This window comes from Pelmatolapia mariae, linkage group LG7 (genome assembly GCF_036321145.2).
Source record: "Pelmatolapia mariae isolate MD_Pm_ZW linkage group LG7, Pm_UMD_F_2, whole genome shotgun sequence".
Taxonomy (NCBI): Eukaryota; Metazoa; Chordata; class Actinopteri; order Cichliformes; family Cichlidae; genus Pelmatolapia; species Pelmatolapia mariae.
In genome coordinates, this window is record NC_086233.1 from 935036 (window position 1) to 951151 (window position 16116).

At 53.4% G+C, this 16116-nt stretch overlaps 1 protein-coding gene across 2 annotated transcripts; it reads left to right on the forward strand.

Moving 5' to 3' along the window:
• Window positions 1-140: 140 nt before the first annotated feature.
• On the forward strand, window positions 141-15327 carry ambra1b (autophagy/beclin-1 regulator 1b). 2 transcript variants are annotated; one of them, XM_063477472.1, is made up of 19 exons: window positions 141-433; window positions 2878-3083; window positions 3839-3897; window positions 4106-4289; window positions 4474-4646; window positions 4798-4864; window positions 5297-6819; window positions 7110-7196; window positions 7609-7797; window positions 8382-8462; window positions 8551-8651; window positions 8840-8950; window positions 9160-9348; window positions 9438-9592; window positions 10151-10290; window positions 10660-10764; window positions 11340-11527; window positions 11880-12005; window positions 12489-15327. In XM_063477472.1, exons 2-19 carry the CDS (start codon window positions 2952-2954, stop codon window positions 12983-12985), a joined length of 4107 nt encoding a protein of 1368 aa, XP_063333542.1. In that variant the 5' UTR covers window positions 141-433; window positions 2878-2951; the 3' UTR covers window positions 12986-15327. The 2 variants fall into 2 exon arrangements, with proteins under 2 accessions (XP_063333542.1, XP_063333544.1); XM_063477474.1 differs by having other exon boundaries at window positions 2883-3083.
• Window positions 15328-16116: the final 789 nt, after the last annotated feature.

Here is a 16116-nt window from a genome sequence, read left to right on the forward strand (position 1 = left end):
CTCGCAATAAAGCGTGAAACCGCTTTTCTTAACGTGAAAACAGTTACTTTGATGGGTTCGTTTCCGGGCAGCGCCATTAAACCCCTCGCGCAGGTGAGCAGACTCTTTCGTGATCGACGATTTTGTATCTGGGCTCTGTTGGTAGGTCTGAGTATGTGGCTAGCGAACAGCTAGCAGGTTACGCAGTAGCAGTTTGACGTCGGGCAGCCTCTTTAAAATCGGACCAATGCCTTAGAAAAGCTTCTCTGTTCGCCCCCGTCTTGTAATACGAGCGCTGCCCGTTGAGGCCAGCGGTCGGTGCTCGGTAGAAGATCGGGATAAAGCGGAGGATCTTAGCGTACCGGCGCTCGTTGGTCACGGTCTCCGTTTTGGCCGAGCTAGCAGAGCTAGCTGTTCAGTAGCTCTTAGCGCCGCAATGGATCCATAAAGGAAGGTAGGCCCGGCTCACAGAAGCAGCCTCTCATTCACGCCCTGTTTGCTCTCTGAATGGACTCCGGGCGGGTTAAAGTGTTGGATCTGTGGGCTCGGTTCGGCACGACGCTGCTCGGTAGCTACATGTAGGCGCTGAGGGGCTCCTCGGACGGTTCCGATCAGCTGAGGTCCACTCTTAGGTTCTGCTCGCTTCACCGCGGCTCTGGTTCCGTGAGCAGAGCGGGGGTGTGAGGCTTTGTGCCGGCTGGAGGCCCTCAGGCTCACAGCCAGCTGTGTGAGGCTGAAACATTTCTGTATTTTTATCATTTGACTCAGACTGTGACAGGTGTGTTCACGGTGATGGCGTTTCTGCCTCCGAACCTCTTTATTTCAGGTTCACGCGCCTCAGCTCTGGGTTAGGGTCACCTGAGGGACCAGACTAGCCTCACCTGGCAAATTGCAAAGTGATGACGTTAAATGACCGGGTCTGTGGATCAGGGCCTTTCTGGGCAGCTGACTCACCTGCAGGTTGCTATTCGAGACCCTGTACAGACGAAACAAACAGCCTGACTAAGCTCATGTAAAAAAAAACAAAAAAACATCTGTTTGTTCCAAAGCAGATGTTTGTAGAGACTGAGCACAGCTGGTATCAGTCTGCACATTACTCTTTATGAGAGGAGCACAGTGACACACAGAGACAGACGCCCTCAGAACTGAAGCTGTGCAGTGTTGTGTGTCTCAGAGTACAAATACTGTGATAATTACTGCGCCAACAGTATCTGTGGTAACAGGATACTATTTAGATCAAGTGGCTGGTACATAAAAAGTGGGATGAAAAAAGACGGGGGTACTGGGAGGCTAGGAAAGACTTACACTGAGCTGTATGAGAGGCTAGACACCGAGGATGGAGAGACGGACTGGTATTGATTGGCTGGGCACAGAGGATGGAGATGGAAAGGATGCGCAGCAGGTTGGAGTAATTAAGGACAGAGATGCAGACTACTAATGAGTGAAAAGACTGTACAGCAACGATGGAAGTGGTACTTCTAATGGAATGGATGAAAGCTAGTTAGTGAACCAGGAAGTGCAGAGGACTAGTGAGGAGGAGGGGAAAGGTGGTTGGTCCTAATGACATACCTGTGCAGGTGTGGAGATATCCAGGAGAGAGGGCAGGCTGATGATGAAGCTGGGTAAGAAGAGAGCTGATGATCAGTGAGCAGCAGTGTGGCTTCCTGCTCTACAGACGTGATGTTTGCTTTGAGTGTTGATGGAAAGTTTAGAGAAGGTCACTGTGGTGCTGCACGAGGACGGTGCGGGGCATGTATGAGGACAGAGGCAGTGGTGAGGTGTGCACTCAGAGAGACAGATGTGTTGAAGGTGGGATTACGTCAGGGATCTGCTCTGAGCTTCTTCCTGTTTGCAGTGGCGCTGGACAGGCTGACAGGAGGAGCAGGTGGAGGTATGCTCTGAAGGTGGTGGAAGGAGCCGAGGTAATGAGGGTTTAAGTTTGGTCGACCATCCAAAGAGAGTGTGGGTGGAGATGTGTGACAGAAGGATAGCAGCAACAGTGAAAGGAAAGGTTCAAAGGTGGGGGTGAGGAAGCAGCAAAAGTCTCTGCAGGATGTCTCCAGCTTCCTGTCCGGGTCAGGGCTCGGCTCCTCTTTTCAGTAATGTAGTCTAAGACTTTACATCATATTTTTGTAGGTGGCGCTGTGGAGCGTGTGATGCCATGAAATACGAGGTTTGAGCAGTCCTGACCCGAGTGTTTTCTTACTGTGCTGAAAATCACACATGGTTAGATTTAAATGATCTCCACCTGTTGGTGATGCTGACGGCGCTGTGTGACCTCCCTCGTCCTGCAGCTGCACGCGCACCATTTGGGTCTAAGTAGTTTTAAATGGAAGCTCAGCTTCAGCGTCGTCAGTAAATGTGTTTGCAGCATCTGTTCCAGCTGCAGGCGACCAGTGAAACCAGTGAAACCTCCCCAGCTGCTGAGAGACGATTCTGATGTGTTCTGACAGTAAACCGATCTTTACTGAAGCTCGGCTGATGAAGGCCATTTAATGGTGCGACCTTCAGCCATCGTCGCTGCTCTTATCATTCAGAGATTTAATACGCCGAGTGATGGATTGAGATCAGTCAGCTGATAAATCTGGGTTTGTGTGTGATTGGCTCACTACTGTTTTGTTTTTGTTTGAGTAAATAAACCTTTAAGGCCAAATTATTTAAAAAAATTTTATCATAATTTTGGTGAATTTGATGGAAAAAGTGTTGAAATGAAAACCATCACTGATGAATGAGTCCAGCTGACTTCAGACTAACAGCTGCTCAGTAAAACACAGCAGCTGATGATCATTTTCATTCTGACACAAAGCCCGCCCCCTCGCTCTCCTGGCCTCGACTTCGCGCCGCAGCATCATAGTCCCATTTCTTTCAGCTCGATTTATTTCAGGTTGTTTTTCTCAGCCCAGACTCTGCATGGCGTCGGATTGGCAGCAGCGGGAGTGAGCAGCCAATCAGCCGAGGACACCGGTAGCATCATGGCGTCTCGTCAGAGGAACTCGGTCCGGATCCTGTCCAGCCGGGAGCGCGGCTCGCAGACCTTTGGCTCGCAGCGCCTCCTGCAGCTCCTGGTGGAGGAGAAAGTCCGCTGGATGAAATGGCAGAGTCAGGCAAGTTTCAGCTTCTTCTTTCCTCTAAGAACCAAACCGTTTTCAGACAGCGCCCCCTACAGCCTACTCCCAAATGACATGCTAATAATTTAGCTTTTATTGCTCAGGCTTTCTGATGACTCTGTGCCTTCCTCCTGTTTGTGCGGTGACACTCTCATCAGTGCTTTTCAGATAAGAATCATCATTAAAAATGTGTCCGAATCAGTTTTTATCAACTGTTTTTGTTGTACTTAATGTTTTTCCTTGAGTTTTCCCAGCAGCTGCTGGGATGTATGTGATTGAGGCCCTTTAACAGAATATAAGAACATGACGTACCTAGAAGTCTCCCATAAAGTCCACCCCCATCAGGCCTACACTTCCAGAGATGGCAGGGCGGGGAGAGGGGGCAGGTGTTCGATAACTGTTTCCAGGAACGATCTCGGTCGGGCAATAACTCGAGAAGCTGTGAGGCTCGAAGTCGCCAAATATTCTGGGAGTGGTCTTAACACCAGGATACGCCTGCCTACCAGCTTTGGCCACAGTGGGACAAATACGCCCGTCTGAGGCGCTTCTGCTGCACAGTAGAGCAGTGAGAGCTGTGGGGGTCAGAGCGTTGTGGGGAGGAACTGAAAACAAAATCATCCAGTTCCAGACCGCAGGGCGCAGGAGGGCGCTGTTGGGGAGCGGTCGGATTGTTCGTAGCAGGCGGCGTTGCTGATGTGTTTGAGTGTGTGCTTATGATTCCCACTGAGTGTGAATGTTTGTGTCTCCAACAGAAGGTGGAGCTGCCGGACAGCCCTCGCTCAACTTTCCTGCTGGCCTTCAGCCCTGACAGGTGAGTCAAGTCAGAGCACAGGTGGAGGCGGAGACTCCATCAGTACTGGATCTTTTTACCAGAGTATTATTGATGTAGTGGTATTTAATCAGGATACTTTAGCAAAAAGACGTAAGAACAGAAATGAGCTAAAGTGTATATAGTTGAGTTTGAGGTGCTGGAGTAAAGAGTCTCAGCTGGGCCTTAAGAGGAAACGTTGTGTCTGCAGGACCCTCATGGCTTCGACCCACGTCAACCACAACATTTACATAACAGAGGTGAAGACTGGAAAGTGCCTACATTCCTTAGTGGGCCACCGTAGAACCCCCTGGTGTGTGACCTTTCACCCCACAATTCCTGGCCTGGTGGCCTCTGGGTGCCTTGATGGCGAAGTCCGGATCTGGGACCTGCATGTGAGTACCCCCCCGTCTGACATTGTACAGCAGTGCAGCAGTCGGGCAGGGTGCTAAATGCTTTCAGCCTGTTGATGAGGACATGAAGTCGGTGTTTCTGTCGAGCTGCACTCTGGAATGTTCTCGCTCCCGTCTGAGCGTGCAGCGGGACATCAGATGCTAACTGAATAACTGTGTTCTGCAGGGCGGGAGTGAGAGCTGGTTTACTGAGAGCAACGTCGCCATCGCCTCCCTGGCCTTCCACCCGACTGCTCAGCTGCTCCTGATCGCCACCAACAATGAGCTCCACTTCTGGGACTGGAGCCGCCCCGAGCCCTTCGCCGTGGTGAAAACGGGCAGCGACACGGAGAGAGTGCGGTGGGTTAAACACGGCCGCTAGTCAGAGGTCGAGTCTGAGCGTGTGCACGACATGACAGTAATAACAGAGCGTGCTGCTGTGCTCAGGTTTTTATTAACATATCACTGGAGCCAGGTGTTTTCATCAACTTCTTCTCTGTGTCTGTTTCAGGTTGGTGCGCTTCGACCCTCTCGGTCACAACCTGCTCACGGCGATCGTGAATCCATCCAATCAGCAGGTACGAAGATGATCTGAAGCCATTTCTTAGCGAGGTAGCGTCATGTTTCAGAGGATGACAGCCATGGTTCAGCTGCACACCTCACCAAGAGAGCGAGTAATGCATATAAAAAAACATCACGCTGTATGATGTCATGGACCTGAGGGCTTGCCGAGCATTGAGAGGTCTCGGAGAGCAAACGGAGGCAGAGCTAGCCCCGAGTCAGGTGGACCTGCCCCCTCGCTCCTGTGTGGATCCTCGGTTTGGTCATTACAGTTTTCCTGTCTCTGTGTTATGATTGGTTGATTCTTCTGGGAGGTGACTGCAGATGTGTTTGCTGAGGATGACATCACCATAGCAGGTTTTGGGTGACGAGTAGAAGAGGTCGTCCTGTCTCTGCCGTTTAACCTGCCTTCAGTGATCAGGTGTTTTCTTCTTCTTTGCCTCCTTTAGGGCGAGGAGGACTCGGAGGTTCCCATGGACAGCGTTGAGATGCCTCACTTCCGTCAGCGCTCCTTCCTGCCTTCCCAGCCGGTTCGCCGGACGCCCATCCTCCACAACTTCCTCCACATCCTGTCGTCCCGCTCCCCTGGGGCTCAGCCCGGAGGCGAGCAGCCGCGGCCTCTCGGGGAAAATGGAAGTAACATGGCCGAGTCTCCCAGCATCCCTTTGGCCCAGTACCCCGGCTCGGAGCGCGGTCCGCCCCTGCCCGGCTGCACCCAGCACCTGGGCATGGTGTGCATGTGCAGTCGCTGCTCCATCAGTCGAACGGCGCCCCAGCCAGACGGAGCCTCTGTGCCTCCGCCCGATCCACGGGCATCATCGGACTCACTCCAGCCCCCCCCGGCCTCCACCTTCTCCTCAGCTCGTACTGAGCCCAGACAGCCCTCGGAGCGAACCTCCGCCTTTACCTCTGTCTACTACAGCGCCGGCGCTTCTCTTAACCCCGCCCCTCCAGGCGGCCACGAGCCGCACTCCACGGCCAGACCGGCACCCGACTGGACTCGCAACCTGCTGAGTGTGAGGGAGGGGGGGATAAATCCTGGCATGCTGCCTCCCAGAACCTCCGCCTCCTCCTCGATCAGCCTTCTGTCTGTGCTCCGCCAGCAGGAGGGCTCCTCTCACTCCCCCGTCTACACCTCCGCCACTGAGGGGCGGGGTTTCCCCCAGCAGGGAGAGCCCGGAGCCCGGGATACCGCCAGCACGAGCAGCGGGCATCACCCGTTCTGGGACAGTTCCCGTGGTAACACGGCCTCCTTCCGCAACGTGCTGCAGTGCAACCTGAGCCGCTACTTCCTGGAGATCGGCCCCATCGACATGGAGCCGGCGCTGGGCGGCGCCATGGCCGACGGAGGCCAGGAGCAGAGTCAGGAACTGCTCAACAACAACATGGACCCAGACCGGCCCGGGCCTTCCTCATCCTCCTCCTCCTCCTCCACCCCCACCATCATCCACTACCAGCCTCCCCTCCCCCCGCCCCCCAGCTCCCACAGCCTGGAGAACAACGTCCCTCCCCCAGCCTCCCGAGGTCACCTGAACCGCTGCCGGGCCTGCCACAACCTGCTCACCTTCAACCACGACTCCCAGCGCTGGGAGCGCAAGACCTCCTCCACCTCCATGCTGGAGCCCCCCTCCTCCTCCTCTGCTTCTTTTCCCTCTCCTTCCTCTCACTGGCAGCCCGATGAGGCCAGAAGGATGCTAGAAGTCCAAACACAGGAGAGGAGGGCGCCTCCTGAGTCCAGCGAGCAGCCGCCTCCCCCAGCAGCAACAGTGGGAGGAACAGGAGGAGTGGCCTTCCCTATCGCCCCGTCCTCTACCCAGCCCGGGGAGCAGACGGTGGGCCTGGTGTACAACCAGGACACGGCACAGTGGGAGAGGGTGTACCGGCAGGCTGCGTCAGGCCGGCCGGCGGAGCCACCGGAGGCCTTAAGCCAAGAAATGCCCGTCGACCCCCCAGACGAGGACTCCCTCAGGAGGTACGTCACCTTTTCTTTTCACCATCGTAGCTTTATGAGGTCAGATTCTGGTCCTTTCATTGGACCGTAGCTCCTAAACGAGCCTCTTGTTTTACTTGTGAACTCACCGGGAGTGTTTGCTGGGCTTTAGGAGGAATGCAGGTTTAAGGCAGCACTGTGAGGGTGACTTTGGAGTCTGTTGTCTGCTTGATATCACACAGTCAGCTGAGCATGAAAGCAGTGCTTATAATCAGCTACCATCTGTGTCTCGAACACTGAGCGCGCTCTGTGTGCCTCTGTTTCTCGCCCAGGCGGCTGCTGGAATCCTCTCTCCTGTCACTGTCTCGCTACGACATGTCCGGCTCCAGAGACCACCCCATCTACCCCGACCCAGCCAGGTACAGAAGCACCGCCGTGTACCCTGAGTCTAGGTTCAATATGGGCTTTGATTTAACTCTCCCAGGCCAGCTTGGCATGAGTCGCAGTTCAGAATAATCCTCCTTTATCTCGCACTGGACCACATTAGAGGTGTCTGCTCTCTGTGACATCACACAGATCTAAACGTAGAAAAAGCTGCTGACACGCGTTGAGCTCATTAAACTAGTTCTTAAAAATGTGAACGCCCACCAGTGGAATAAGACCTGAACGCTGCAGCAGGGGTTAAATGTGAGCTGCTGCACACGCGTGTGTTTCTGGGTAAATGATGGACAAAGCTGAGGTCGCTGGGTTTGCCTCTGCCCGTCGAGGTCAGAGTTTGAGAGGATTCTGCAGACACTTGCTGATAAAGAGTTTTTGCCCTCTGCTGTGCAGGCTTTCTCCAGCAGCTTACTACGCTCAGAGGATGATCCAGTATCTGTCAAGGCGCGACAGCATTCGCCAGCGCTCGCTCCGGTACCAGCAGAACCGGCTGCGGGCCATGTCGTCCTCCTCGTCGGACAGCCCGGCCAGCAATCCGCCCGGCTCCATGGACAGCGGCGACGTGGACTTTGAGGATCTCGAGTAAGTTTCAGTCGCCTTCCTCTCATGGTTCACACAGCACACTGTGACCTGAGCTGGTCTCATCCTGTCAGTGCAGCAGCTGCAGTGAGCTCGTAAAATATCGTCACGATTTTACCTGCCGTCAGGTAGGCGGGTCCAGAGACGGCGTTTGTGCCCCGCCGTTGTATTTTGGCTCTGAGCTGTCCTGTAGAAACGCAGCGTGCAGCCCTGATGTTGTTGACTCGAGTCCTCGTGTTTCCGTCCCAGCCTCTCCCGTGGTGGGCGGGGCTCTCGACTTTTCACCGCGCTGTAGATCTGTTTGCGTGCAGCGCGTCTATGCGTCTCTCAGCTGCCCTCTTATTGGCCACAGCTAAATTCAGTCGTTTTCAAAAGAGAGGCTGAATGTAATTTAATTTAATTTTGTTTAATCAAAACCAATCCGACAGACCCGCGAAGACGGGGAAACTGGCGATGCCCGGCCGGCGGGCTCAGATCATGTGATTACAGCGATGAATGACATCACCGCAGTAACGAGCTCGGTTTTGATGCGTCCAAACGCTGGTTGAGTCGCAGTTGTTGTTCAGTCCTTCTCTTTGTTTCTGCAGCGATAACGGTGACAGAACGCGACACCGGACGCCTCGAAACGCCAGGATGTCTGCACCCTCGCTGGGCCGCTTCGTCCCTCGGTGAGTTGGCTCCGAACCCGCCGCCGAACCCGGTAAACTGGCGCTCGCCGCTTTGGTTCTCATCTCATTCCTGTTTGTCATCCTGCAGCCGATTCCTCCTGCCCGAGTACCTGCCCTACGCCGGGATCTTCCACGAGAGAGGGCAGCCCGGGCTCGCCACACACTCCTCTGTCAACAGGGTGCTCGCAGGTATGCGCGCGCGCGCGCACACACACACACACACACACACACACACACACACACACACCTTTATTTAAAAGAAGGCGGCTCATATCCGACCTCCGTCAGTTCACGGTGACCACAAAGTTGTTTTTTTCTTCAAATGGAGAAGTGTGATACTGAGCGTGCCCAGTGACGCCGTTTCCTGTCCTCCACAGGGGCGTCGATCGGGGACGGTCAGTCTGCGGTCGCCAGCAACATCGCCAACACCACGTACCGCCTGCAGTGGTGGGACTTCACCAAGTTTGACCTTCCTGAGATCAGCAATGGTACGGCAGCGCGAGGTCGAGGGTTTGAATCCTCTGCTTTAGTTCAACTTTAAGTTTCTGTTCAGTCATGACGTCGTTTCACAGTTCCTGCTCAGCCCGGTTTGGAGGGGTTAAAGGTCACCCACTCTGACGGGTTTAACAAACAGGCCGCGCTGAGTCTGAGGATGTTTGTCTGAACACCTCACAGACTCTCTCTCCCCCCCCCACAGCCTCAGTCAACGTTCTGGTGCCCAACTGTAAAATCTACAACGACGCCAGCTGTGACATCTCTGCGGACGGGCAGCTGCTAGCGGTTTTCATTCCCAGCAGCCAGCGCGGTTTCCCAGACGAGGGCATCCTGGCCATCTACTCGCTCGCCCCCCACAACCTGGGAGAGATGCTGTACACCAAGCGATTCGGTACGTCCTCACACAGACGGCTGCTCTCTCTCTCTCACACGTCCAGGTTTGTAGGATGGTGACAATGACAGCGGTGTTTTCTCCCTCAGGTCCAAACGCCATCTCCGTCAGCTTGTCTCCGATGGGCTGTTACGTGATGGTGGGCCTCGCCTCCCGCAGGATCCTGCTGCATCCCACCACCGACCACATGGTGGCGCAAGTCTTCCGCCTGCAGCAGCCGCACGGAGGAGAGACGTCCATCAGGGTGAGAGAGGCCTCAGATTTATTTGATAGAAAGCTGCACGAAATCTAGATCAGAGCAGAGATCAGGACAAATCTAAAAACTGATGTCAGATCAGCGGGCAGCATGTAAACCATGATGATGTCAGACAAGTTGAAGGGTTTGTGTGAAATCAGATTTTTTTAAGGGAATTTTTCCTCCACATACTCAGAACATATACATGAAAACTCACCAAGTCTTACTTCGTGTTTCACTGTAAAAGGCTGCTGGGGTGTGAGTCTGATAACCTGAGAAGGATTTAGAAATTGGTACCATAGGCGAGGTCAGAGGTCAACTTTTTAAAAAATCCTGAATAGCAAGTAGTACCACCCACTGCCAGCGTTTCGTTATTTTCATTCTCTAAAGTTGAGCATGCACAAAGAATGGGACTCTCCCCGCGCTGCAGAGTCCACGTTCCAGAAAACAAAAGTGAGCGGTGAGCTCGGATCCAGGACGAGCTCCACATCCCGTCGTTTGGGAAAAGCTGGTTTTACGCAGCTTTGCTGTGACATGTGCTTCAGCTGCAGTGCGTCTGTGTTTCAGATGGTGTTCAACGTGGTCTACCCCATGGCTCCGGACCAGAGGCGCCACGTCAGCATCAACTCGGCTCGCTGGCTGCCGGATCCGGGGATGGGACTGGCTTACGGAACCAACAAGGGAGACCTGGTGATCTGCCGGCCCGTGTGAGTCTGCAGACACAAAAACAAAGTCCCACTAAGTCAGACATCTCAGACTCCAAAACGCTGGTCGGGGATGGAGGTCGGCGTGCAGATTCAGGCTTCTGCAGCTGACCGTGCGAATGAGAAGCTGCAGACTGAGCGTGACGTTAAATAACCGTGCACGCGTTCAGCTGTCCTGCTCTCAGAGCTCCCTCCCGCCTTCTGATCTGATTATCCTCAAACCGAGCAGGAAGACCATTAACTGGAGGAGCCCGATTAGTGTCTTTAAGGCGGTTGTGTGAGTCCACGAAGCCCCGCCCCCCCGTGAGGCTTCCTGAGTGGAAGTGAACTGACCAGCTTTGGTTTTGTGTGTGTGTGTGTGTGTGTGTGTAGGTTCTATCGAAGCGACGGCGAGAGCCCCAGCGAGTCGAGCAGCGAGCCACTGTTCAGCGTCAACAACAGCGGAACGAGCCGGAGCCGAGGCTCCGACAGGCCGGGGTGAGTTCAGGGCCTGCGGTGATGTTTGCGCCTGCTTTTTATCTGCTCGTAGCGCGTGGTTGTGGTCGGTGTCGCAGCTGACGGGCGCTCGGGTTATTTGACCTTTTAAAACCTGAACCGTGAAATGACTCCAGAAATCTTCACGTTTTCATAATGGAGTGTTTGTTGAAAAAAATATATCAAATTTTAATCTGCATGTAGGAATTCTAATTTGTTACATAACCATATTTTTGCAATTTAGTCATTAAAAAATTTGTCATGCAATTGATATCATTTATTTGAGAGTAAAGAAGTCACACTGATGATGAAGAAGCCTGAAACCTCACAGAAACACGTCACATACGATACGCTGGGCTTTGAAGGGTTAAAGCTGCATGTTGTACATTTGTTTGAAAATGGATTCAAAGCTTCGGCAGAAACTGAACCAGGTAAGAACAGCGTGGAGGCGGGGCTAAAAAGAAAAGCACACAGCTCAAAGTCTCCTCACACCTCTCCATCAATCGCTGCCCCCTGCTGGTGAGAGTTTAACGTGTCTGGATCTTTGAGTTTCTGATTGGCCTGTGATTCATTTTCAGGCCGAACCGCTCCGGCTGGAGGCTGGACAGAGACATGGGACTGATGAACGCCATTGGCCTGCAGCCCCGACACCCCACCCCTTCAGTGACATCGCAAGGAACCCAGACGCCAATCATCCAGCTGCAAAACGCTGAGACTCAAACTGAGAGGGAGCTGTCGGAGCCGAGCGCCTCGCAGCCTGCTCAGAGTACTGACACACACACACACACACACAACCCCGTTCAGCTATCTTAGTGAGGACCTTCATTGACATAATGGTTTCCCTAGCAGCTTACCCTAACCATTAAAAATGAATACCTGACCCTTACCCTAAACCTAACCATAACCTAATTGTGACCCTGACACTAAAACCACATTCTGAGTCTCAAAAATGCCTTCAAACTGGTGGGGTCCGGGACTTTGGTCCCCACAAGTATAGTAAACTACCAATTTCTGGTCCCCATGAAGATCTTAATACCCGTCCACTGTAAGCAGAGCTGTGTGTGTGTGTGTGTGTGTGTGTGTGTGCACGTGGTCTCATCAGGTGTGTTTCTTCCCAGGTGTCCCTCCTGAAGCTCCGTCCACCAGTGGAGCAGCTCAGGCTCAGGTGGAGGCGTCTCAGAGCAGCCAAGCTCAGCAGGAAGTCCCAGCTGAAGCAGAGACCGGCACCTCCACCGCTGCTGCTGGTACTCCACCCACTGACTGCTCAACATGACATCATAATAACCTCTGTTACTGCCGCATCATCGTCGTCGTCGTCATCGTCTCATTTCTGCCTCCATGTCGATCCTCAGTTTTTACCTCGACATGTTTGTTTTGTTACAAATATTTATATCTAACATCGTGTGTGTGTGTGTGTGTGTGTGTGTGTGTGTGTGTGTCTGTGTACGTGTCTGTCTGTGTACGTGTCTGTCTGTGTACGTGTCTGTCTGTGTACGTGTCTGTCTGTGTGCGCGTGTCTGTGTACGTGTCTGTCTGTGCGCGCGCGTCTGTGCGCGCGTCTGTGCGCGTCTGTCTGTGTCTGTGTGCGTGCGTGTGTTTGTATTTAAAGATTAATATTTATAAACAGATGAGCTGAGGGGAGACTTGATGATGATGATGATGATGATCTTCCTGGTTGTTTAGGCGTGTTTATATTCACGATGCCTCTGTTGCTCTCATTGGTTCAGGAGAGTCTTCGGAGTTCGGGTCTGGCGAGGACGCTCTGGCACGAATCCGCCGGCTGATCGCTGAAGGCGGCATGACGGCGGTGGTCCAGCGGGAGCAGAGCACCACCATGGCCTCGATGGGCGGCTTTGGGAACAACATCATTGTCAGCCACCGCATCCACCGCGGCTCGCAGACGGGCGCCTCCAGGCCCACTGCCGAGCCCGTCGCCACGGCCCCCTCCACCTCCGGTCCGCTCCTCGTCGCCTCGCAGCCCCAGTCCTACCTGCGCCCGGCGCCGCAGGCCACGAGCCCATCTGAACAGCTCGCTCCCGTGTGGGCCCCGCCGCCGCCCACGCTCTCTCTGGCCGTGGATGTGGACGATGTGTTCGACGGCGGGCGGGCGGACGACAACTCCTTGCCAGGTCCCTCCTCTTCCTCCTCCTCCTCCTCCTCTCACAGCCCCCTCCCTGGCAGTGGCGGCCCCAACAGTTACCCCGGTGACCCATACAGCAGGTAGTCCTCCTATTGGCTGACGGTTAAGGGGGCTCCTCAAAGCCTTATCTCACAAAAATGGGTGCTGCTTCGACCCCACACAGGGTCTCCCACCTGGAAACGAAGGGACACAAAGACCTCTCCTCCCCCCTCCCCCTAGCCTTTCTGCTGAGTGGCGTTGGCGCTCGTGAACCCGGACCGAAGCTGGACCGCCATCATTCCTCACAGGAGGAGCCCCTACTTGAACGGAGGCACGGAGCTCCTCCCCACCTGATTCTCTCCCAGCACGATGGAGGTCGAGGTTCCTGACGCGCTGCGCCTGGGGGTGGGGGTGTGGCTTCTTTCACATTTACTCCAACGTGCTGCGTTTGGTGCCATGTGACGTTACCTTAGATGTGAAATAGTGATTGAAGTGTTTGAACTCAGCACTACGTTTTTGTACCGTGTCACTGCTGCGTGTTCCTGAGGCAGGACTCTGCACGGCGGCGTGGCGGCGAGCGATCGCCGATGACTGAACGCACACGCTCGACTAAACAAACGGAAGCTCCTGCATGTCTCGAAATAATGCTGCAGCTCATCGAACACATGTTTGTGTTTAAGGCTGAAAACGAGGAGAATCACTTCCTGTTAGGGCAACGGGGGGGCGGAGATTCACCTGCTCTGACCCCTCCCCACCCCGCCAACCCCACCCAGCTGCACTACAGTGTGTTTGGTGCTAACCCAGGCGTGCGCGTGTGTGTGTGTGTGTGTGTGTGTGCGCGCGTGTTCTCACTGAAACCACAGTTTGTCTGTTTTTTGTTTTTCTTTGCCGGGGGGGGGGGGCGTTTCCTGTCCGCCTCATCACGTTTGGATGTTTGAATCTCAGCAGTCTCAGTTCACGGTGAAGGTGATTGCGAGGTGGGGTTTGCACGACCTGTTTAGCCGGTGGGGGCGGGGTTAGGGGTTTCACAGGGGTGTGGGGTTCTCTCGGGCTACGGTCCCTGCGAGCTTTGTGAAAGGTCTGCGGGTTTCGGCTCACGTGGGCGCCGCACTGACCGACGCTCTAAATGTAGAAACGTCACCAAAACGAGCGTGACTGCTCCGACCGCCAACTTCACGCTGTGACACCGGAGATCAATCGTCTCTGTATTGGTTTCATCCAAACTCGCCGATTGGTCGACATTCAGCCTGTGTGGTCACTTCCTGCTGTTACTGACCAGGTGATGAGTGGATTTATTATCATCATTATTATTATGACTTTTTTATTAAGGACGGAGAACTGCAGATTAGTCTCCCTTACAACTGTCGTCTTCTGTTAAACGACCAAAATAAAGTCGAACACTTTTGGTTTTTTTCTTTTGGGGGTTTTTTTTTTGGGGGGGGGGGGGGGGGGGAGAATTAATGAGCCGAAGAGTCAAAATATGCTCGTGTGTGTGTGTGTATGTGTGTGTCTGTGTCTTTCACTACAGGAACTTGCTGTTGCTCGGTAACATCCAATCTAAACCCTCAGATTTCACTCAGTGTTCTTGGACAGCCTGTTAGTGACCTCACAGCAGCCATGTTATTGGTCCAGAGGCCACACCCCTAATAATACAAACCCTTCTCCAATTAAGACAGGTGAGTTATAGAGCCCCGCCCCACAGGTGTTACAAAGGGGAAGTGATGTATAGAGACCAGAACAGTTGTCAGGCTGTAAACACGTTAGTTCCTGCTGTAGTGGGAGTGTGTGGGGCCTCTGCTGGACGTCAGAGGAACTGCAGGTTTTGCGTGGACGTTGCTGTTCAGTGCAGCTCATGTTGTTTGTATAGAGACTGTAGAGGACCGAGAACAGAACCCTGAGGAACACCTCGAGTACTTACCGACACTTTAAATGTCAGCTTTAAGATTCGGGTCACCGAGCTCCTGTAGTGGAAGATGTCTGACTGCCCCCCCCCCCCCCCCCCCCCCCCACACACACACACACCTTTCCTCATCCTTCAAAATCCTGCAGAAGAAAACTTGAATTTTTGTGATCAAGCGCAACTTTTCCTTCTTGCAGCATCCAGCTGTCCTTTTTGTTTCCACATGTGCTTAGAAGTTCATGTACTGATAGCATTTTAAGGTGGGGCTGTGGGTGGGGGTGCTGAGTGGAGCTCTGGGATTCATGACACTTTTTATTGAAGCTTTTATTCTGCAGGTGAGACTCTGAATGCTCCTCCTGGCTTTTTACTTGATCAGTGAACATTTTAGAGTGTGTGTGTGAGATCAGGGTGGGGGGGGTGGATGTGAATAGCGCAGCGGTGTGAGTCAGATCGGTACCTGTGTGTCAGACTGTGGAGTTTGTACAGCGCTAACGCGACTCTTTGCTTTGACTTTTAGACGTGATGTCATTAAAGAGCTTTGAAAGTTCCTCTGTGCTCCTCGTTTCTTCAGCTCACTGCATCACAAACACGCAGCAGATACGTCATCCACCCATATTACACCACCCTAACTGGCAGACGAACAAATGACAGAAAAGTTTGATTTAATTTTTTCACTGTTACAGAAATGAACATTTTTCATTTAACAGCAGAAGTTGTAACGATGTCAGTCTGCACCAGAACGTCTGTGGTTTTATTTGTTCGTGCTCACAGATTTGTTGCATCTTTTCTTTATTGACTCGATGATTTAAGCCTTTGTTCGAAGCTCAGCTGCTGTCAGCGGTTCATTTATCTGGGATAACCTGTCAGCTTCATTGACATGAGGTCCTGCAGTAACTACGAGGGCAGCTCTCGAGGTGCGTCTCAGGAAGCTGAGCTCGAAACTGTGCCCTCACATCTGCCCCCGGCCTGAGGAGGAGCAGCAACCTCGCCGTGAGGCCTCAGATTATGTTGCACGCAGGTGAGTCTGCAGGTGAGCTCTGCCTGCTGCTGGCTCATTCACTGAGGAGTACCTCAGAGCGCCCCCTGCTGTGGGCGTGTCCTTCCTGCAGGAGATGACCATATGAAGCAGATGTGGCGAGGTGACATCAGCTCGTCCTTAAATTAAAACAAACTGAAGGACGCTGTTTATTTGGACATTATGATCATTTTTAGACATTTATCATTCTTCCAGTTATTTCTTTGAGCTCAGTGAGCTGGGCCTTCACATGCAGCAGTTTTCTGATTTCTGCACGCTCCAACTTCCTGTAACTCTGCTGCTGGAACACCTGGATTTCCA